This window comes from Stenella coeruleoalba (assembly GCF_951394435.1).
Source record: "Stenella coeruleoalba genome assembly, chromosome: 16".
Classification (NCBI taxonomy): Eukaryota; Metazoa; Chordata; class Mammalia; order Artiodactyla; family Delphinidae; genus Stenella; species Stenella coeruleoalba.
The window spans coordinates 33,890,200-33,912,805 of NC_137162.1; the positions used below are offsets into that span (position 1 = coordinate 33,890,200).

Below are 22,606 nucleotides of genomic sequence, written 5' to 3' on the forward strand. Positions count from 1 at the left end.
CACATCAAGAGAAAAGCTTTGTGACCCCAAATTAGGAAGAGTTCTTAGATACAACATCCAAAGCATGAGCCATAAAAGAAAAAATTGATAAATCGGACTTCAACAAAACTTTTAAATTCTGTTCTATGAAAAACACTGTTAAGAAAATGAAAATACAAGCCACAGAATGGGAGAAAATATTTGCAAATCACATATCTGATGAAGTATTTATATCCAGAATATATAAAGAACTTTCAAAACTCAATAAAGAAAAAACAAATTATTTAAAATGGGGAAAAGATTTGAACAGACACTTCACCAAAGAAGACATACAATGGAAAATAAGTACATGAAAAGATGCTTAACATTATTAGCCACTACAGAAATGCATATTCAAACCTCAATGAGACAACACTATAAGACCTATGAGAATGGCTCTTAAAATTTTTTTGACAGTACTAACTGCTGGTAAGGATTGGGAGCAACTGGAATGCTCATCTACTGCAGGTGGGACTCCACTGTGGCAGACTGAATAAGTGTCCCCCCCCAAAATTCATGTCCACTCTGAACCTCAGAGTATTACCTTATTTGAGTAGGGTCTTTGCAGATATAATTAGCTAAGATGAGGTCAAAACTGATTAGGGTGGGCCCTAAATTCTATGACTGGTGTCCTTGAAAAAAGACGAGAGGACACAGAAAGACACATATCAAAGCTAGGAAGAGGCAAAGAAGGATTCTCCCCTAGAGCCTTCAAATGGAGTATGGCCCTGCCAACCCCTTGATTTCAGACTTCTAGGCCCCAGAACTGTGAAAGAATAGACTTCTGTTGTTTTAAGCCATCAAGTTTGTGGTAATTTGTTACAGCAGCTCTAAGAAAGTGAAAAACAGTTTGACAGTTTCTCATTAAGCTAAACCTGCATTTATCACATAACTCAGGAATCCCATTTTCAGGTATCTACCCAAGAGAAATTCAAACAAAAACCCTTACATGAACTGTTTGTGAAGCTTTATTTGTAATCTCCAAAAACTGGAAACAATCCAAATGTCCTTCAAGTGGTGAATGGATAAACAAACTATGGCACACCCATACTATGGAATACTACTCAGCAGTAAGAGAACTAACTATTGCTAAAAGTAAGGACATAGATGAATAGAAAATGCACTACGCTAAGTGAAAAAAGCCACACTCAAAAGGCAACACACCGTACGATTCCATTTGTATGACATTCTAGAAAAGGAAACGCTACAGGGACAGAGAGAAAATTAGTGGATACCAGGGATTGGGAGTGAGAAGAGGGGCAGGATGAGGAGGAAATTTCTTGGGGTGATGGAACCATTCTCTATCGATGAATGTGGTAGTAGTTATACAATGGTGCATCGTCAAAACTCACAGAAGTATACAGCGAAGAGTGAATTTTACTGAATGTAAATAATAAATAAATAAATACTACATCAAAGCTGTAGAAACAGCTTGCCAATATAATAAGCACTGTGTATGTGCTTTCAATGTCATACACACAAATGATGGCAAAATCTTCATTTGTATATTTGCTCTGACACACCTAAGGAGGTTAAGATTTCTTTCAACAACAATTTAGTTCAAAACACATTAGTGAGCATCAGCCATACTCAGTAGTTCCCTGTCCTGTGAAGGAGAATGACAGAAGCATACAATATTGACAATGTGGAGGGTTTCAACAGGAACCACTTTTGAACTGTTGTGATGATAAATCAGATTTGTGTAATTTTCTCAAAATAGAAAATAACATCCATCTGAAAAAAATAAGATCACAAAAAAGAGGAAGGCAGAGGAAGATGCAAAACTGTCTGAGCAGTCACAAACCTTAAAAATTAAGTATTAAATGCAAAAAAAAAGTGCGTTTCAGTATATCTATTCAGTGTAACCAGGTCATTTCTTACCAAGTAAGAAATGTTCACTATTACAAACAGATTTCTAGCCTTTTACCTAAAGAAAACAATGTTACTAAGCTCCTGTGATCTTTCATCTTTGACAGAGGCAGTATGTGTAATTCTTAAGAAAGCAGGCTCTGGAGTTGGATAATCTTAGTTTTAATCCTATATCTACTACCAAATCTGGAACCTTGGCCAAACCACTTAACCTGAAAAATGTGGATATTAATAGTTACATTACCAAGTTGTCACACAAATTATATAACATAATGTGTGCTAAGGTTTATAGTAGTATCTGGCATGTAATAAACTCAGCCAAAACAATCTTGAAAAAAAAAGTTGGAAAGGTCACATTTCCCAATTTCAAAACTTACCACAAAGCTACAGTAACCAACACAGTGTGGTACTAGCACAAGGTTAGACATATAGACCAATGGAATAGAATTGAGAGCCCAGAAATATATCCATACATTTATGGCCAATTGCTCTTCCATAAGGGTGCCAAGATCATTCAATGGGGAAAGGATGATCTGTTCAACAAGTGGTGCCAGGAAAACTGGATATCTGCCTGTAAAAGAATGAAGTTGAACCCCTACCTCACACAATATACAAAAATTAACTCAAAATGTACCAGTGACTGAGATATTAAAGCAAAATACATAAAACTCTTAGAAGAAAACATAGAGGTAAATCTTTATAACCTTGGATTTGGCAATGGATTTTTTAGATATGACATCAAAAGCATAAGCAACAAAAGAAAAAAATAGATAGATTTGACTTCATCAAAATTTAAAACTTTTGTGTGTCCAAGGACATTATCAAGAAAATGAAAAGACAACCTAGAGAATGGGAGGAAATATCTGCAAATTATATATCTGATAAGGCTGTAGTAAATTGTATAATTAGTTTATCCAGAATATGTAAAGAACTCTTACAACTCAACAACAAAAAGACAAGCAACCCAATTTATGGGAAAATTACTTGAATAGACATTTTCTCCAAAGAAAATATATAAATTGCAAATAAGCATATGAAAAGATGCTCAGCATCATCAGTCATTAGAGAAATGCAAATCAAAACCACAAGATACCACTTCACACCACAATGATGGCTATAATCAAAAAAAAAAAAGGAAAATAACAAGTATCAGTGAAGATGGAGAAATTGGACTCCTCATACATTGCTGGTGGGAATGTAAAATGGTACAGCCACTACAGTAAATATTTTGGCAGTTCCACAAATAGTTATAGAATTACCATATGGCCTAGAAATTCCACTCCTAGGTATATACCCAAAAGAATTAAAAGCAGGTACTCAAATAAATATGTGAACACACACGTTCATAGTAGCACTATTCACAATAGACAACAGGTGGAAACAACCCAAATATCTACTAACTGACAAATAGATAAACAAATTGTAGTATATACATACAATGGAATATTATTAGGCACAAAAAGAAATGAAGTATTGATACACGCTACAACATGGATGAACCTCAAAAACATGATGCTAATGTTTTAGAAGCTAGACAAAAAGACTACGTATTGTATTATTCTATGTATATGAAATATCTACAATCGGTAAACCCATAGAAACAGAAAGTAGATTAGTGGGTACCAGGGGCTGGGGGCAAGGGAGAGTGACAAGTGCTTGCTTAATGGGTACAGGGTTTTATTTTGCAGTAATGGAAATGTTTTGGAACAGAATAAAGATGGTGGTTGCATAACATTGTGAATGTACTAAGTGAATGTTCACTTTACAAAGGTTAACTTCATGTCATGCGTACTTTGCCTCAATAAATTCAAAATTTGAGTATGAGTTATATCTAGAAAATATTTAACTTTACTAAGAACATTAATGAAGATTTGAAGAAATGGAAAAAAATATAACCCTCCAGTAAGTGTTAGCTATTCTTTTTTAATCTAAGGTTTTGCCTGATACAACACTGAAATAGTATAATTTAAAATATGAGTGGACTGGAGGGCAGGGCCTCTGCTCCCCCATGTCAGATGATTCAGACAGTGAGACATATAAATCTTCCTAAGTTCTGGGCTTCTTCAGTCTGGTGCTCTGTACGTCTGACAGTCCCTTCAGCTGAATTATGGTGTAAGAATAATGAGCAGGAAGACCTAGACATGGTAGAACTGGATGCTAGATGTTTATTCAAAACGCTGGCCCACACCTTGCAAGAAGGAGAAAGCTGGTTATATCTAAGGATGAGCAGGAGATCTCTTCCTTCTGCTGCAAAACACAAGTTCTAGTCCTTAAGCCCAGCCACAAATATAGGAAGTACAGAAACCAAATTGTAAGAATATTGTAATTAGTCCAGAAACCAACATGTTTTTAGATATTTAATATAGGAAAAGGGCCAAAAAGCAAGGATTATTGAATGAATGACTATTGAATATTGGTTAGATATTTGAGGGAAATTTTTCATTTGGTTCCTCACCTCATACTGTAGGGCAAAGAATTAAATGTAGAGATAAAGGGAAGGGGCTGTGGGGAGAATGGAAGGGAGAGCCCTAGGGGGAATTTTTTTAATGTACATGGATGCTTATTGGCTCTCTAAATGAGGAAAGACTTTCTAAGCTTAAGTGAAATAAAAGAAATCATAAAGAATATACTGCTACATTTGACTACACAGAATTTTTCATGTCAAAATTACAAGCACGTATTTTAGAAACTGAGAAATATTTCTATAATAAATGAGACAAAAAGTCACATTCTCCAACATAAAGAGTTCAAGTAAATCCATAAGGAAAGGACTAAGCCACAAAAGACAATATGCTAAAGAAGAAAAAGAAATAAAGAGCATATAAAATAATTCATTTTAATAATAATAAATAAACATAAAGTTAATGTATCATTCTCCTCCTGTATGATTAAGAAAGATTAGAAAAATAGCACTCCCCACTGGCGAAGGTGTGGTGAAATAAGCCTTGTTCTCCACTGATGTAAATTAATAGAACTTTCCCAGGAAATAATTTCACAATATTTATCAAATATTCATCCCTCTGACTCACTCTCTATGAATGTGCTCTAGAATGAATTAAACTGAAATGGAGGTAAATTGAGCTCAATTTAGAAAATGTTATAGCAACAAACAATGGTACACAACCCAACAATTAGGAATTAAGAAATATGGCATTGCTACATAAACATATACTGTATTATGCAATCATTAAAATGACATCTATAAAAGAAAATATTCATATTTACATAAAATATTTTAAACACAGGAAATAAAATTGCACATTCAGTATAATCTCAATTATGGTAAAACATAGGGAGTGAATTGGCAGTATCTATCCAGATTAAAAATGCACTTATCACTTGACCCAGCAAATCCAATTCTAGGAATTTGTCCTAGGTATTCTACAGCAGAAATGACACGTATGCAAGATGTTTATTGTAGCATTGCATGTAATAGCAAAAGGCTTCAAACAACATAATTGTACATCAACTCTCCTCAACTTTACTTGAAGGATATTTTGGTTCCAAGTAAAGCAAAAGAAAGAGAAGGGTGAGAAAAGGAAGGAAAGGCAGGATCAGAGGGGAAGGAGGAGGAAGGAAGAGAGCTGGCCAACCGTGGACCTGCCCGAGTTGGAGTCACCTGGATGAAATCAGGGAAGATGGAAAGGAAATGGTGACAAAGAGACTACAGTCCTGGGTGTGGGATGCCAGATGATGTCATTTGTTAGGGATGCTTTGATTGTCGTTTGATCACACTATGTTGGGGGAAGAAGTGGGCACATGAGGCCCAGGATGAAAATGAGGAGAGAAGAGGACATTGGTGGGGCAATTCTATAAACAGGACTGCCTCAGTTGGTTATTTAGAACTCTGGACTGCCCATGAGTCATTAAATGTTTTGCTATGGATTGTTTGGTTAAGAGCTTTTGTGATGGCAAACTCAAGAACTGAAATAGTATGGAATTGTTATATAGCAAGTAAATCATTATTATGCTTGGAATAGAAATATATTTGTCTTTATCGGAAATTCAAAGGATGTTTTCTCTGGTCTTCAAAGTCACACTACTTTGTCTTATTTAGGTTTATACCCCCAGTGCTTCTCATAGCCACTGGCACATAGTAGGTGCTCAATAAATGCTTGCTGAATGAATGGCTGAATTAATAATTTGATGGAAGAATTGTAATCAACATTAGCATACTTAAATACTCTATTATTTTATGGCCAGTCTGGGAATTACTAGAAAGATTTTCGCTTAGAACACTTCCCTATGGTGAGCTGTCATAGGCCTTGAAAGAGACTGAGCCTTGATTCAACCTTACTGAGTGCAAGTAAAAGCAGCAGCCCAGCACAGGAACTTAACACCAGAGAGCCAGTAAAATGAGAGATTCCTCCACCCCCTCAACACCTCAAATGTATAACCAGTGAAATACAGATTAACGTGTTCTTTAGAAAGATACAGAATAGAAAAACCTAGCATCTTAGTGTTAAATGCAACATTAAAAATGACCCAGGGGGCTTCCCTGGTGGCGCAGTGGTTGAGAGTCCACCTGCCGATGCAGGGGACACGGGTTCGTGCCCCGGTCCAGGAAGATCCCATATGCCGTGGAGCGGCTGTGCCCGTGAGCCATGGCCGCTGAGCCTGCATGTCCGGAGCCTGTGCTCCGCAACGGGAGAGACCACAACAGTGAGAGGCCTGCGTACTGCAAAAAAAAAAAAAATAAGAAAGAAAGAAAAAAATGACCCAGGGAGTTCTCTGGTGGCCTAGTGGTTGGGATTCCGGGCTTTCACTGCTATGGCCCAGGTTCAATCCCTGGTTGGGAAACTGAGATCCCACAAGCTGTGCAGCACGACCAACAACAAAAGTAATAAAATTTTAAATTTTTCTAAAAAAAAAAAAAAAAAGACCCAGTCCAAGACCCTCATTTTATTATGAAGAAACAGACTCAGAGAGGGTAAGGGATATGTCCAAAGTCATATCACTACTTAACAGCAAATCCAGGAGTCAAAGCCAGGCCACCTTTTCATGGCACCTTCATAATCATTAACTGCAAAGTAAAAGGAACATAAAAGTAGAGTAGGATGCCAACAAAATTCCTAAAATTACTACATAAAAATACTATAATTACTGGGAGACCCTATGTCCAGAATTAAAATAAATTTGAGGTTCTTCTTTGCTCATTTGACTTGTTATTACTTAGTTTTCTTACCATGAACCATGTGTAACATAAATTAACCTTGGAAAGTTGTTTTCAGAAAAAAAAATTTTTTAATTTAATTTTCCTGAGTGGAAAAAAATAGGCAGTAGCTTAGTTACTAATATTCCCAACCCTCCTGGTATGCAAAGGGTTGCTATCATTTGTTTCTTTTTTTAAAAATAAACTTATTTATTTATTTTATTTATTTTTGGCTGCATTGGGTCTTCGTAGCCGTGAGTGAGCTTTCTCTAGTTGCAACGAGCAGTGGCTACTCTTCATTGCTGTGCTCAGGCTTCTCATTGCGGTGGCTTCTCTTGTTGCAGAGCACGGGCTCTAGGCGCGCAGGCTTCAGTAGTTGTGACTTACGGGCTCTAGAGCACAGGCTCAGTAGTTGTGGCACACAGGCTTAGTTTCTCCATGGCACATGGGATCTTCCCGGACAAGGGCTCGAACCAGTGTCCCCTGCATTGGCGGGTGGATTCTTAAGCACTGCACCACCAAGGAAGCCCTGTCATTTGCTTCTTGATGATGCCTGTGGTCTTCCTGCTTTCTTTCTTTCCAAGCACCTAGGAGTCTTAGAATTACAAATGGATCATGTCATTTGAAAAATAAGTGTCTAGTTATAATATGTGAAGTGTTATTGTTTTTAAATATTTGTAAACTTTGTGGTACAGTTTTTAATTTCAGATGGATTATTTAAAGTAGCATGAAAATTCATACAATGAACTACTACACAGCATTTGGAATGAACAAACGACATCACACAATAATGTGGGTGAATTTTACAAATAAAAAAGTGAACTAAAGAAGCCAGAGACAAAAGAGGACTGTATGATTCTATTTATATAAAGTTCAAAAATCAACAAATGACTCTACACTGTTTGGACTCAGGATAGTGGCTTCCTTTGGGGCAGAAGTGGGCACAATGACCCAGAGTTGGTATAAAAGGAGCTTCTAGGGATCTAGTAGTTTTATGTCATCATAAGGATTCCAGTTACCTGGTGTCTACATTTTGTGAGCCATACACCTATGATTTGTGAACTTTTTTTGTATGTAAATTATACTTTACTAAGACATTTCCTTAAAAATTAAAATAAAATCAACATTAAAAATTTCATTTGTTTGGGCTTCCCTGGTGGCTCAGTGGTTGAGAGTCCGCCTGCTGATGCAGGGGACGCAAGTTCGTGCCCCGGTCCGGGAAGGTTCCACATGCCACGGAGCGGCTGGGCCCTTGAGCCGTGGCCGCTGGGCCTGCACGTCCGGAGCCTGTGCTCCGCAACGGGAGAGGCAACAGCAGTGAGAGGCCCGCATACCGAAAAAAATAAAAATAAATTAAAAATTTCATTTGTTTAAAAGTATATATTTTATAAACATATACTTTAAAAAGTTTTTGAAAAATAAAACACCATACAAATGTAAATATAGTTTAGCGTCCCATGTTCAGATAGTACTCAATAATGGCTAAGATTCAGAACAATATATTCCAGAAATTGCAGGCTTAAATTCCCTGGTTACCATTAGTATTGTGTTTTTCTTAATGCCTGAAATAACATCTAAACAAGGGGCAGCTGCTTCAGGCAAAATCATATTTGGGTGATTTTAAAGACCTTAATGAGATCAGGTAATTGCTTGGTAAAGCTAAAAATTTTACCTTCAATTAACTAATCAACAGCACCATACATCATCATAACTATCTCACTCCCTTCCACCTACATACCATCAACTCAATACATGGGAGGCAGGTGTCTAAGAAACCACTTCCTCTGGACATCTGAACCTGCGCTCAGCGGCCATTTTTTAAACATTTATTGAATTAGTCTGCCTAATTTAAAATTAATGGAAAGTCTGTAGTAATACAGACTCCATAAGCTGCTGAGGAAAGCTAAAACATTGAACCAGGGTGTGAAGCAAACACATTTTATGTTCCTTCTACATTTGTTTCTTTGCAATTCATGTACCTTAAGAAATCATTTAAAAGCATTTGGATTTCCTGCTTCCATTTGCTAAATGGATCATGCTGATAAAAATAGTAGTAATAACAGGCTACCCCGAATGGTGTCATCTTTCAGTAAGCCAGGTATATTTTAAATGAAACTCTTGATTGAAATTGAGAAGTGTGAATTGGAAATTGAATGAAATTGCCAAATCTAAGGGAAAGATGGCCAATATAAACCCACAGAAGCACTTCCTCTTAAAATTCATGTCCGTCAAAGTGAGAGAGAGACAAGGACATATATACACTACCAAACCTAAAATAGATAGCTAGTGGGAAGCAGCCGCATAGCACAGGGAGATCAGCTCGGTGCTCTGTGACCACCTAGAGGGGTGGGATAGGGAGGGAGGGAGACGCAAGAGGGAAGAGATATGGGAACATATGTATATGTATAACTGATTCACTTTGTTATAGAGCAGAAGCTGACACACCATTGTAAAGCAATTATACTCTAATAAAGATGTTAAAAAATTTTAAAAATAAAAATAAATCATGTCCATAAAAAGCGGGGGGAGAACATCTTTTAGCACTTGTTTAAAGCACTAAACAGACCTAAACCTGTCCTCCTCCCACCCATGACCAAGCCTGGCATAGACTCTCCTGTACTTGCAGTCCTTACTATGCTTTCTACTGTGCTGTGGGAGCCATCCAGACAAGCTATACTTCTGATGGTCAAGGAATAGGAAATATAATGAGAGTGCAAGGCTTGGGGAGGAGGGGAAATGTCTCTCCTTTCCGTTGGGGAGGGCACGTGGTTTTCATTTTCATTCTACAGTACAATATTTATTAAAAGCTTACTGCATGGGACTTCCCTGGCGGTGCAGTGGTTAAGATTTCGTCTTCCAATGCAGGGGGTGTGGGTTCAATCCCTGGTCAGGGAGCTAAGATCTCACATGCCTCCTGGCCAAAAAACCAAAAAACATAAACAACAGAAGCAATATTGTAACAAATTCAATAAAGACTTTAAAAATGGTCCACATCAAAAAAAAAAAAAAAAAAAAAAACCTTACTGCATGCCAAGCCCAGTGCTAGATGCTGGGGACCCCATAGTAAGCCACTGAGCTGCTCTATGTTCAGAGGCCTTTGTGGAACATGCATCAGTGGATCAAATGAAGAAGAAATGTAATGATACTAGACAGTTTATATAATGGGAACACCAAATAACATAAACCAGGGACAGATATTTTTTTAAACACTTTAACAGATATAAAGTGGTTTGTTGTTTTTTTTTTTGTCCGCACCCCACAGCTTACGAGATCTTAGTTCCCCGATCAGGGATCGAACTCGGGCACCCTGCAGTGGACGTGGTCCTAACCACTGGACTGCCAGGGAATTCCTAAAGTGTATTTTATAACGCTCATTTCCCCAGAAAACTGGAAATGGTGCTCCAGTCAGCTTATTAGTTTCTTGTGTAACAGAATAATGTGCTATACACACAGAAGCTTCACAACCCCTATACTGTGTGGTAATCCCTTCCAGATTTAATGCTGGACTTGAATTAAAACAAAAAGATTACATAGAATGAACAAAAACCCTCAACTCTCTTCTTATACCTAGAATTAGACTTGGCTTGATACCTTCTCAAGGGTACAAAAGATTAAATGAGGAACTTCACGTTACAACATTGACTGGTACAGTAATTGAGGTCTTGGGCTTAACTTCTCGGTGACAGTTTCCTTATCAGGAAAACAGGGTAATAACAGTAGCCACCTCAGAAGATTTTTGTGAGAATTAAATGATATAAACTATGTGAAGGACTCATATAATATTCAATGCACAGTAAGTGCTCAATGTATGTTCATTCATTCATTCATTGAACACATACTACGGAGCACCTATTCTGTGTCAGGCTGGAGATACACGGTAGCAGACAAAACAGATAAAAATTCCTTTGCTGCGGCAATAACATTTCACTGAGAGACAAATAAGTAATAAATAAATAAGTTGAAATATGATATCCAATTGTAATAAGGGAAATAGAGAACATTAACTTGTGGGAGGGGAATAGGGAAGAGGGAGTTGTGATTTTAAACAGGATGGCTAGGGAAGGCGAAGCCTGAGGGAGGCAAGGGAGCCAGCCAGGAGAATGTCTGGGGAAGGAGAGTTCCAGATGGAGGAAAGTGCAAAAGTAAAAGCAAAGAGATCTGTGTGACTGGAAAGGGAGAATGCAGTCCATAATCCTTTTTTCCAAATGCTGGAACCCAAACACCTCTGATGATTCTAGTCATACTTATTCCCTGCCCTCCTTCCCTTCCAGGTCTGTGAATTTGATTATCTCTCTCCCTAGAACAGCACTCCATTTACTTTCCTCTGTGTTAGGACCTCTGGAAGGCTCCGCCAGGGCATCCTGAGCCTACCCCTTGCACCACCTCTTGGGCACCTCCACTACCCCCCAGTGCACAAATGCTTGACCCCTGGGGACACACGTATTATTACTTTTTGATTATTATTATCACTATTATTGCTTATCCTGGCTCAAAAAGAAAATAAATAAAAAGCTAAACTAAAAGAACTGTCCTTGGAGGGATGGGGGCAGTGTATTAGGACTCCAGCAACATCGCCCTCAAACTTAGGATTTTCACCTGAAAGCTGAAAATTTCTATATATTTGAAGAAAATCTTAGGCCTAACTGACCTCTAAAGAATTGAAACTAGTCATTTTCTATTCTTTTTTTTTTTTTTTTTTTGCTCTGGACGCGCAGGCTCAGCGGCCATGGCTCACGGGCCCAGCCGCTCCGGGGCATGTGGGATCTTCCCGGACCGGGGCACGAACCCGTGTCCCCTGCATCGGCAGGCGGACTCTCAACCACTGCGCCACCAGGGAAGCCCCATTTTCTATTCTTAATGGGGAAATAAACTGAATGAGGAAGAGGAATCTTGAGATGGAGGAAATGGGGGAAGGTTGTAAAAGGGAATAAATTTTTAAAAAGTGGAGAGGTGAGGAGGGATAAAGGACATAAACTACAAATGAAAAATATAAACAAGTTTAATGGAGACAAACTGAATAGGTATTTCTCTTCCTGCCAGTACCTATGAATTGGGGGTCGGGCAGGGATGAGGTTACCGTTAACCCTTTCTTGTCGTAGTGTTATGGAGTGATGAGATGGGTGATGAGATTTTTGAATTTTTAAGATTTTGAATAATACCAAACTCCCCTTCCAAATTAGAAAAAAAAATTCTAATGTTTAAAAAAAAATTTTAAGTGAGAAGTTATCTCCTTAGCTTTCATCGAGAAAATCGCAGTGACTGAAATTGGCAGTGACTTTTTTAAGCAGCCACACGAGAAAGTTTTCGGCCGCCTCGAAAACCTCGCGGCTACCGCCGGATGCTCCAAAGTCAAGATCCTCCGCAGACAGGAAATGCCTTTTCCAGCCCCAGGGTCTCCTCCCCGCGGCCCTCTCTATTGTCTGGAGAGATTTGTGTACATCCGACTGAAGAGGTTTCCCGCCTGCAACTGCGAATCAAAGAGCTGCTTCAAAAGAAGGGACTCAGTGGGGGCTTTCTAGCTTTTCAGGCTGACACTTGGCGCCCACTGTGTGCCAGGTATTGATGCCTCCTCTCAGGTGAGCCGCCCACCTCTCGAGGAGTTGAGGCTGAGAATTGAGCCCAAGGCCCCCAACCAGCAAGGGAGGTGGAGGGGACTCGTCTGCCTTACTTCCAGCCCTGCTCTTATCCACAACGGTAAGATTCCTGAGTAGGGTTCCCCACAGCCATATCTGAAGGGGTAGTTAATGTTCTGTAGACCTTGGACCTCAGGTATACTGGTGGGTGGGAGGAATCTCCAAAGTGCTTCTCATTCGGATTCAACAACAATACAAAAAAAAAAAAAAAGTATCAAGGGATAAAATCAGATTATATAGAGATTCCAGCTGGAATTTCATGAAACCCAGAGGGATGAAAAGTAAATGTTAGTACAACATCTGATTATTTTTACTATGAGATACCAAACTCCTAATTAGAAGCATCATGAGTGATTGTTTAGTTTTCCACATTTGTCCCATGCTGTCAGTATTCACATAAATATCACCTCCAATCACAGATTTAGAGGAGCATTAGTTTTTAAAATCATTAGATTTTAAAGAAGAATCAAAAGGGTGAGATTTTGAGTTCCCATCGTCTTCCTCAAGGCAGTATAACTGAAATGGGGATTTTTGGTAAGTGTATTCTGTCCCCAGCTAAATGCATTTCCCCCAAGTCTAGATACATTTTCTTAAATCCCTGCCCTGCCCCCATTAACTAAAATGAATATTCACAACAATGAAACCACACACAGAAAAAAGGTTGTCAGAAATGTTGAAAGAGAATAGGTACTTTCACTATCAGAGATGGTTTCCTCTTTTCCCACAAGATGTCTTATCAGCCTTCACCCTGAGAAAACCATAAAAAGTAAGAAAAAGAAACCTTATGCAACAGTTCTCTAAATAAAATACTACACAGCAGCCTAGTCATTCCTAAAAGTGATGTTGTTTAAAGAGTCAAAGTACATCATCCAACAAAATCAATATCCTATTAAGTTAGAAAGGGTTCTGAATATCAAAGACTGACGAACTGAATAACTTAAAGTATAAGTACATGACCCAGGGGATTAATCACACACTGTCATGGTGAAATTAGGGCAATTCTTCCAATCATTAACGTTTTGCTTACAAAAATGTGCTTTTCTGTTTGTCTTTCTGCTAAATGATAACCGTTTTCAAGTTGAATCTCCTGATAAAAAGAGTTAAAAACAAGACAGGAGTTGTGCTGTAAAGGTCATACATGCTGCTTCAACATGAAATAGCCAAAAGACAAACAAATGAAAAATGCCTGGATTGTAGGAAGAATTTGTAAATACTCATTGGCAATCTGCAATGGGGCACTTTAGAAAACAGTTAATGCCAACCTGTGTCCTGAAAATACTGTACTTCCTCCAGGTAACATGCTGTGGATTCTTAAGGACATGTTTAGATTCAGAACGTGATCAACTTGAAGAGAATTGGGAATAGCTTTGAATTGGAAAATGGCCTGGTTTCAGGGATTGTCTACTTTAAAACAAGATTTCACTCCTCAATTTTTCTAGTGCCAATCAATACATAAACCTGTATTCCTCTGCTTCATAGTCATGATACAGTTATTCTCAAGAATAAACATTAACCAGAGGTTATCTCCAGGAGTGAAACACACACACACACACACACACACACACACACACACACACACAGATTTCAGGATTGCTTTAATTCAATATTAGGCCCATAAGCCTCCTGTTCTCCCCAGACTCTGATACAGACAGTCCTCTTTTCAAATGAGACTGACTATGACCTTTGAAACCTTGATGAAACCTGTCAGGCAGGGACAGGGAGCCTGGAGCCTACAGATGAGGGGAAAGGAGACCTTCCCACTGGATGCCTACTTTGGGCTCCGACATTGAGGAGAACTGAGTTGGGAATTGGGGTGCTGGTAAGGGTCATGTAGATCAACTAGACCATCTTCATTCAATAGATGAAAGAACTGAGGCAAAGAACTAAAACTCCAACCCAAATCTTTAAACTTCCAGGCCAATGCACACCTCTCTGCTTCAGGACCCAGTACAAATTTTCTCAGAAATTAAAATTCACAGGTAAGGACTTCCCTGGTGGTCCAGTGGGTAAGACTCTGCGCTCCCAATGCAGGCGGCCTGGGTTCGATCCCTGGTTGGGAAACTAGATCCCACATGCATGCCACAACTAAGAAGTCCGCTTGCCACAGCTAAAAAAAGATCCTGCACGCCGCAAGGAAGATCCCGCGTGCCGCAACTAAGACCCAGTGCAGCCAAAATAAATAAATAAAATAAATAATAAATAAATAAATGTTTCCTAAAAAGGAGTCCCCTGTTCATTATTTTTTTAAAAAAATTATCTGAAAGTAGCAATATAGCAAGTTTGATGGAAAAAATTATTAAAATAAATAAATAATAAATAAATAAAATTCACAGGTAATTCCATGGGCCTTCTTGGAATCTAAGGAGGCAGGGTGTGACAACCCCCTAAGTGCAACGACTTTTTCACTCTCTTCATCTGAGTGCTCATGTCTGGGAAGCCACAGCCCTGGTCAAGCCAGGCCAGGGGCAGAGGCATTCCTTCACAGGACCCCAGCCCAGAGGCACCCAACTCCACAATAACTAGAGGCCTCCATGGAGGCCCAGGCTAGAGGAAGGGATTTCTTTCTTTTTTTTTTTTTTTTTTCATTTTTATTGGAGTGTAGGTGATTTACGACGCTGTGTTAGTTTCAGGTGTACAGCAAAGTGAATCAGTTATACATATATCCATTCTTTTCCATATAGGCCATTACAGAGTATTGAGTAGAGTTCCCTGTACTACACAGGAGGTCCTTATTAGTTACCTGTTTTATATATAGTAGCGTGTATATGTCAATCCCAATCTGAGGAAGAGATTTCTGGACTCCCCCCTCCCAGATCTGGCTTTTCGTTTCCTGGAATGTCAGGAACCTGACGGCCCCAAGTAGGCAAGCAGCTGGGCTGGCAATACCCGGCCGGTCAGAAACCTCAGCCCACCCTTCCTCTCAGCTCCACACCCACCCCCAGCTCAGCACTTCATTCCTCCCCTCACAATACCTCTTTCTCAGCCCTGCTCCCTCCCCTCAGCCAGGAGCCCTGCGCCCACCTCCCCTCATCCTCCTCAACGCTGCCACCCTCCTGTTCCCACACTGGCAGGAACTGTCGGCAGGAGGGAAGCAGCTGAGGGAGTGAGGGGTGAACGCGGGTCCCACCTGCTTTTTCCACACAAGAAGCACCTTAGAGCCCCAGACCAGCAGCTTGGGCAACACCTGGGCACTTGTTAGAAGTGTAAATTCCCTGGCCCACCCCAGACCTGCCCAAATCAGAAACTCGGGGGATGGGGAGGGCAATGAGTTCCAACAAGCTCTGCCGGTGATTCTGAAGCTCGCTGAAGAGGGAGAACCGCTGTCCTGTCACAAAGTACTCCCCTCCCCCTAAGCGGACCCCCAACCCGGGCTCGGCAGCCAAAGGATGACGCAGTGTTGACTCACGCGGGTCAAGGACGGCGGCCCGGGCCGCCCGGCCAGCCAAGGTGAATCGATGGCGTTCGGCGGCCCCCGCGCTCCGCCGCGGCGCAGCTGCTCTTCCCTTCCCGCCGCCTGGCGCGCCCGGGGCTCGGGGTCTGCAGGCGGGAGCCACCTCCGCTGCTCCAGACACACACACACCACTCCCCGTCCCCCGCCAACCCCCAGCAAACTCCCGGGGAAAGGCTCACATCTACCTTTCAGGTGCCAGCGCCAGAACCGCGCCCCCAGGACGCCAGGAGCCACGAGCCGCAGGAGCGCCGGTGAGACGCACCGCCAGACGCTCCTGCGCCGGACCCCACGCCCCAGCCCCGGCCCCAGCGCCCAGCACCGCGCCAGTCACCCCAGGCGCTGGAAGAAAAGGTGTGGGTTTGTTTTAATCGAAGAATGAGAGGTCCAAAGAGGTCAGTCATCCCACCGGCGGATTTATTTTATATACAAGTTACTCATTTAAAAAAACAAACAAACCATTTTGGCCATGTCTTTTTTACAGTGAACAATTATATATACACACATTATAAACACTGTTTAATATAAAACACAATATCTACAATCTACTTACATTTAATTAATCTGCTACTTCTAGTTCATCTGTGATTAATTTTAGTCACTGATGAGTCAGTTTCTCTGCTTGAACTGGACTGTACTATCCCCTTAACACCTTGGTCAAACAGGTTCTAAGTGACAGTGCAAAACAAGCATTTAAGATTATCAACTTATATTGATTATATATCTCTCTGACGAAAAGAACACATACATCCCCGAGACAAGAGCTCTGAGATGGTTTTGGATTTAAGGCAGCAGTGTAAGAATGTAACAAAAAAGTAAGGAATGTTTCCTTTAAAATATTACAAGGCTGCCTGAATTGTGGGCCCCCTTTCCAAGGCATACCTCTGGATTTGGGATGTCCCTTTATTTTCCATTAAGTGGGATGTAGAAACAGGTTATAGAAAAATCATTCAAGAAATTCCTATTAAAATCTTTAAAGTTATAACTTAAAAATTTAACAAAAAAGTTCAAAATTACTTTTTATAAATAGAAAAAACAAGTTACTTTTTAAAAAGGGGGTGAATTTAATCAGTGAAGAGTCCCTTTATCATACAATCTAAAATCAGTTCATAAACTATTTAAGTCAAAATTAAGGTTTCAATGTGTTTGTTATTTAGCCAGTGCACCACACATTTTAGGTTTCCAGAATACCCAAAATTGATTCCCTTTCTCATACAGTTTTCCGGTTCATCTATGGAGATTTTCTGTGGCAAATGTTATTCCAAAGCTCAGTTTTCTGAACATGCCAATGTCAGTGGTCATCATCCAGCATTAAAATAGCCTTTATCACCCTCGATGTCCACTTCCTGATCAGAATCCTCTGAAATCTCTGATTCAAGGTCTTCCTGGGAGACAGGGGAGGGCGAACATTGAGAGCTATCCAAAGCACCTTTATTCTGTTCACTGTCTTGCCTCTGGTCGCAGGAATTGTCCAAACTTTCCAGTTCTTCTTTTTTATTGTTTTGAGGGTTCTCCTGAACGAAGAGGATGAAAATGGAGATTGGTGGGATCATGAGATATGAAGAAGTGAGAGACATGAATCAAATGTCTTTTCATCTTCTACCATCTTTTTAATTCTTAGCTTATCAACTGCTTTCAGGTATAATATTTTTATTCAGAAAATACATACTTGTGCTTCTTTCTCACTTTGGAAGAAATAAAATTCCTGTCATATTCAGAGAAAGATTATACTCTTGCCAGATAAGAACCACCAATCACAAATATCAATGTAAATGTGCTATGTCAGATGAAGGCTTAACTCCAGCCCAGACCCATGGTCTCAAGGTTCTTAAAAGTTTAGGGAGAAAAAGAAATTAGATCACTACAGATACACACTATCTTTATTCTTCAAATATTTAAACCTTGCCAATTAACAAAGTCTTCAGACATTTAAAAAATATGAATGCTAAATAGTGAATTAAGGATAAAGTTTCAAAATTATTAGACTGAATCCTTTTTTTATGCATTTTCCGGAGTAAGCTCACAAACATATACACACATAAATATGTGTAGCAAGTTACACAATCGTGGCAAAGAAAAAATGCAGAACTGGAAGAATGTTGCTAACTGGAAAGAGAGACAAATATAATTTACTTAAAATCTGGAGGAAATTTCTGGAAAATATTCCCATATTACATAGGAACCACTGTTTTTAAAGTCCCTGGTAAACTACCTTTGACCAAGAACCAAATAAGTTAGTAAATTTTTAATCCTGTTTTTGTCTAAAATGCACATAGACACTATGAAGAAATATTATGATATACTGCTAAAGTTTTTTTTCTAAAGCCAGACTATAGAATAATAGATTTACCAAGCTTACAACTATGTAACAAGTCACAAGATCAGATATTGAGAGGGAATCTGAAATTTATCGCTAAATTTTAAAAGGCACGCTGCTTTCAATTTCCCCACTCATTATTGTTTCAAAAATATCTCATTTATTATAAACCGTATATAGACTGGCAAATGAAAAATTCAGCATTTGTCAGATAACTTTGGAGAAGACATCCAGATTAGGACATCAAAAACAAATCTTTAGCTTTAAGTCAACAGAGCTTCTTTAAAAACTGAATTAGCCTTTACTTTTTATCACATATTGCGTAACAAGGTCATTGGAAGAAAGACTGTTAGAAAGTTTAAGCTGCCTTTCAAACAGGCTTGGATATTCTCTTACTGTTTTTATATTCATTTTAAGAGCTAGAAGTAGAGGGAAAATAATTTTTTAACACTTTGATATTTAATTCTTCTAAAAAACAGTGCAAACAAGACTTAAAAGTGTTTATTTCCTTATATTTACCCTTGAGCTCTGCCTAGTTTTATTGTGGCTGTGTAAATAAAAGAAACAATTTTCTCCCAAAGATAACTGCTTAAGTCATTTACTGTCAATTACTTTATCTTTCCTGCGTTAATTAGATAAACAACATATGGGGTTTATAAAACAATTAGCTGGGAGTTTTACTAGCCAGTGTGTGAAAACCCAAGCATAATTGATATAGGAACCGCATTAGGTGCTTTTAGCATTACTGCCGCCTGAACAACTCATCCTGAATTTCAGCAGGACTATTTGCCTTTTTAATCAAGGTGAAGAGGTTAAATAGTCCCTCAAATGACTTTTGCATACAACCTGTAACAGGCCTCGCATTGAGATAACATGATAAAAATATTTATTTCCATAGAAACAGAGCCATGTCAATACCTGTTTTAGTCTTCTCCATTTAGCGCGTCGATTCTGAAACCAGGTTTTGACCTACAGGAAAGACAGAAAGAAAACTTGCCAAGAGCCCAGAATCCCGAGGGACCTGGGGAGGCGGGGAGAAGCCGTTCAGGAGCTGCTGAGCCAAACAGCGATCCAGGCGCGCCAAAGTTCCCTGTGGCTCCACTGTCTCCCTTTTGCCCCGCGACCCACGCCCCAGGAGCCTGCCTGCGCCCCGCGAGCGAGCTCACCTGCCTCTCGCTAAGCTGCAGCATCTTGGCCAGACGCTTCCTCTCGGGCGGGGAGAGGTATTTCTGGGTCTCAAACTTCTTCTCCAGCTCGATGGTCTGGTCGTTGGAGAACCTCACCTGGCCGCCTTTCCTTTTATGCAGAGGCCTCTGCAGGAAAGGGCTCCAGAGCAGGGGTTTGCCTGCGGGCAAAAGCGACGGTTAGTGAGGGCCGCTTCTTAGTGAGGGCCCTGAAGCGGCGTGGCCCACCCCGGCCCTGCCTGCACTGGGGATGACAAAGAATGGGAGGGGAGGCTACGGGACACTCAAGCAGACACATTTACGTATACCCCCTGAGATGTGGACCCAACACGCTCCCACCAATACACATCATACCCACAGACACAGGAACATCCAAAGTCACACATCTACACGGCATGTGCACAAAGATCACACGTGTATGCTCAAAGACACACACCACCATCACATCCATGGCTAGATACAATCATTTTGATTCCCCAAAAGAACACCGACTCTAGGTTGAGCTTAAAATACCATGACCCTCTTTAATCAGTCGCTCTCAAAATTGATACACAACTTTTTTAGTCTAGAGGGCCTGCAGAGAGGTCCTCTCCCTTGGTGAACCGCACTTTCCAAATATCCGTTAGGTTGGGGAAGAGTGGGCCTGTCACACTAGCCAAGGCGTTGCTGCCAGGGTCCAGCGGCCTGGCTACAACGGAAGCCCTCCGGCCCAAGAGCAAGCTTCAGGGCGCGTGGAGCTTCCCATCCTGGCTGGAGGGCGCCGGGCCTCCTCTGATTTCACACCCGGCCGGTGGGGGCGGCCAGTTAGAGCCACCCCGTGGGCTATGGCAACATTTCCGTCAATGTGTTTCCTGTTGGTCTATCTCGAAAAACCCTTTGCTTCCTCCTGCACAGTCCCAGCAGTAACCCAAGGAAACCCAGGGCGCGCTCTGTGAAAACGTTTGCCCCCAGGCCCGGCCTGGCTGAGGGTCCCCCTCCGGCCCAGAAGGCAAACAGAGCCGCACCGGGCCTGCGCCATCAAACCCTCAGGAATGGAATCAAAAACACAATAACTTTAAAAAAAAAAAAAGAACTAAAATATAATCCCCCCCAAATCTCTCTAGCGATGAGAAAGGAAGGTGGAGAACTGAGTGAGGGACCACACCATAATACTGATGACATTAAAATGTCAATTAATTAATGTTATTTGTCTCCAGGGTGCCTGCAGAGGCTGCCAATAACAGAGTAGATTTTGAAACCCTGGTGGCCCAAGGCAAGGAGCCCCGTTTCATTTAGCCGGGGGCACCAAGGGCCACCCGAGTGCAGATCACGGGTGGCTTATTTCTTAGGCCACTCACTGAGGGGACAAGTCCCGCAAACTCTATACGGCCAACGTGTCCGCGCTGCCCTTCCTATTCCAAAGACGTGTGGGTCAGTCCGTCCGTCTGTCCGTGGGTCTGCAGGCCTGCGCTAAATGCTTTTAAAGTTGGCGATGTTGTTTTTTCGAGATTTTGCTTACGTCAGGATTCAGACTGGGGCAAAACAGCCTCAAAAAAAAAAAAAAAAAAAAGGGAAGCAACTGGTTATTTTAGCTGCCATAAAGTCACATCCCACACAGAGGAAATGAACAATATCAGAAAAACGGATCCCGGCTATCAGAAGTCGAGTGTTTCCTGAATTTGTCTGTATTGAGGATGTCGATAAAATAATCAGCAGCGTGCACTACTCCGGGGGAAGGGTCTGCTTCATGCAGCCAGGAAAACACTTAACAGCTTCTGAAACCAGATTTACTCCTATCGAGAACTCAAGATTTCCTGTATGAACGGAAAGGGTCAGGCTCTTTCACTGCACAAGCTTGTTGAACCAGGTCCAGCCCCGTAACCACCCCGGCCCGGCAGCTATCCCTGCCCCGCGGGGGCGGCCCGGGGCGCTTTGGCTCTCCCTTCCCAGTCCCTCCAGCTAAGGGAGCCCACCCGGGCGACACGCGACCCCAGGACTCCTCCAGCTGCCGGCCCCAGCGGCAGCGCCCGAGGTCCGGCCCGGGCCCGCGCGCCCCGACGCCTGCAAGGTGCAGGAAAACCAATCTGAGTCATGGTGCGGGCAGACTGGGCTGCCCGCCGCCGGGGCCCGCGCCTGCCGTCCCCCGCGCGCGCCCGACAGCCGCTTTTCAATCGCTTTTGCCACAACTTTCTGTTGCCTCCCCTCCGCCCCCGCCGCCTCCTGGGCGCTGCCACCTGCCGGGTGGCGCCTTTCTCGCCGCCGCCCGGGCTCGGCCCCGCCATGACCCCGGCCGCCTTACCCAGGGGGTCGTGGCGGAGCAGGGCGTGCGTGTAGTCGTTCACCGACCGCGGGAAGGGGTACAGAGGGCCCCCGAAGCCGCCGGGTCCGTAGGCGGCGGCCAGCGCGGCGGCGGAGTGGTGCGAGAAGGCGGGGTGGATCGGCGTGGGCTCGTATACCGGGGTCCGGTAGGAGGACACGAGGCTGGTGAAGGAGGAGTTGGGGGACGGCAGCGTGGGCGTGGGGGTGGGCGCGGCGGGCCCGCGACCCAGGATGTCCTCGATGTAGAAGGGCGTCGGGTGCGCTGGCTGCAGCAGCGGCGTGGGCGCGTACAGCGGCACCCCCAAGGCGCCCGCTGCCGCCGGTCCGGGGTGCGGGTACTGCATGGCTCCGCCGCGCTCCGGGCCCTCGGAGAGCTGCCGCCCGCGCCGCGGCGCTACATTTATCCGCGCTCCGCGCTCCCGGCTATAGGCTCTGCCGACTGCGGGGTGGGGCCGCGCTCTCTGGCCCCCTCCTGCCGCTGGGCCCTGCGTCCAATGGCGCGGAGCCCCCGGAGCCGTCTCCCGCCCCCACTCTTGGCCCGCCCCCGCCGGCCGAGGTCCCCGCCCCTGGGACGCGCTTGCTCCCAGGCTCTTAGGACCCTAAGCCCGGCTGTACCCTCGCCGCCGACGCTCGGGGCTCCAGGCACCCTGCCCCGGGACGCCCTCGAAGGAAGCCCAGGGCCGCGTC

General features: G+C 42.4%; 1 protein-coding gene across 1 annotated transcript; it reads right to left on the reverse strand.

Moving 5' to 3' along the window:
* Positions 1 to 16,523: 16,523 nt before the first annotated feature.
* HHEX (hematopoietically expressed homeobox) lies at positions 16,524 to 22,263 on the reverse strand (the record flags this gene model as incomplete). Its single annotated transcript, XM_079900770.1, has 4 exons — positions 16,524 to 17,634; positions 19,356 to 19,406; positions 19,604 to 19,782; positions 21,900 to 22,263. The coding sequence occupies 4 exons, from the start codon at positions 22,261 to 22,263 to the stop codon at positions 17,422 to 17,424; spliced, it is 807 nt and encodes a 268-aa protein (XP_079756896.1). The 3' UTR covers positions 16,524 to 17,421.
* Positions 22,264 to 22,606: the final 343 nt, after the last annotated feature.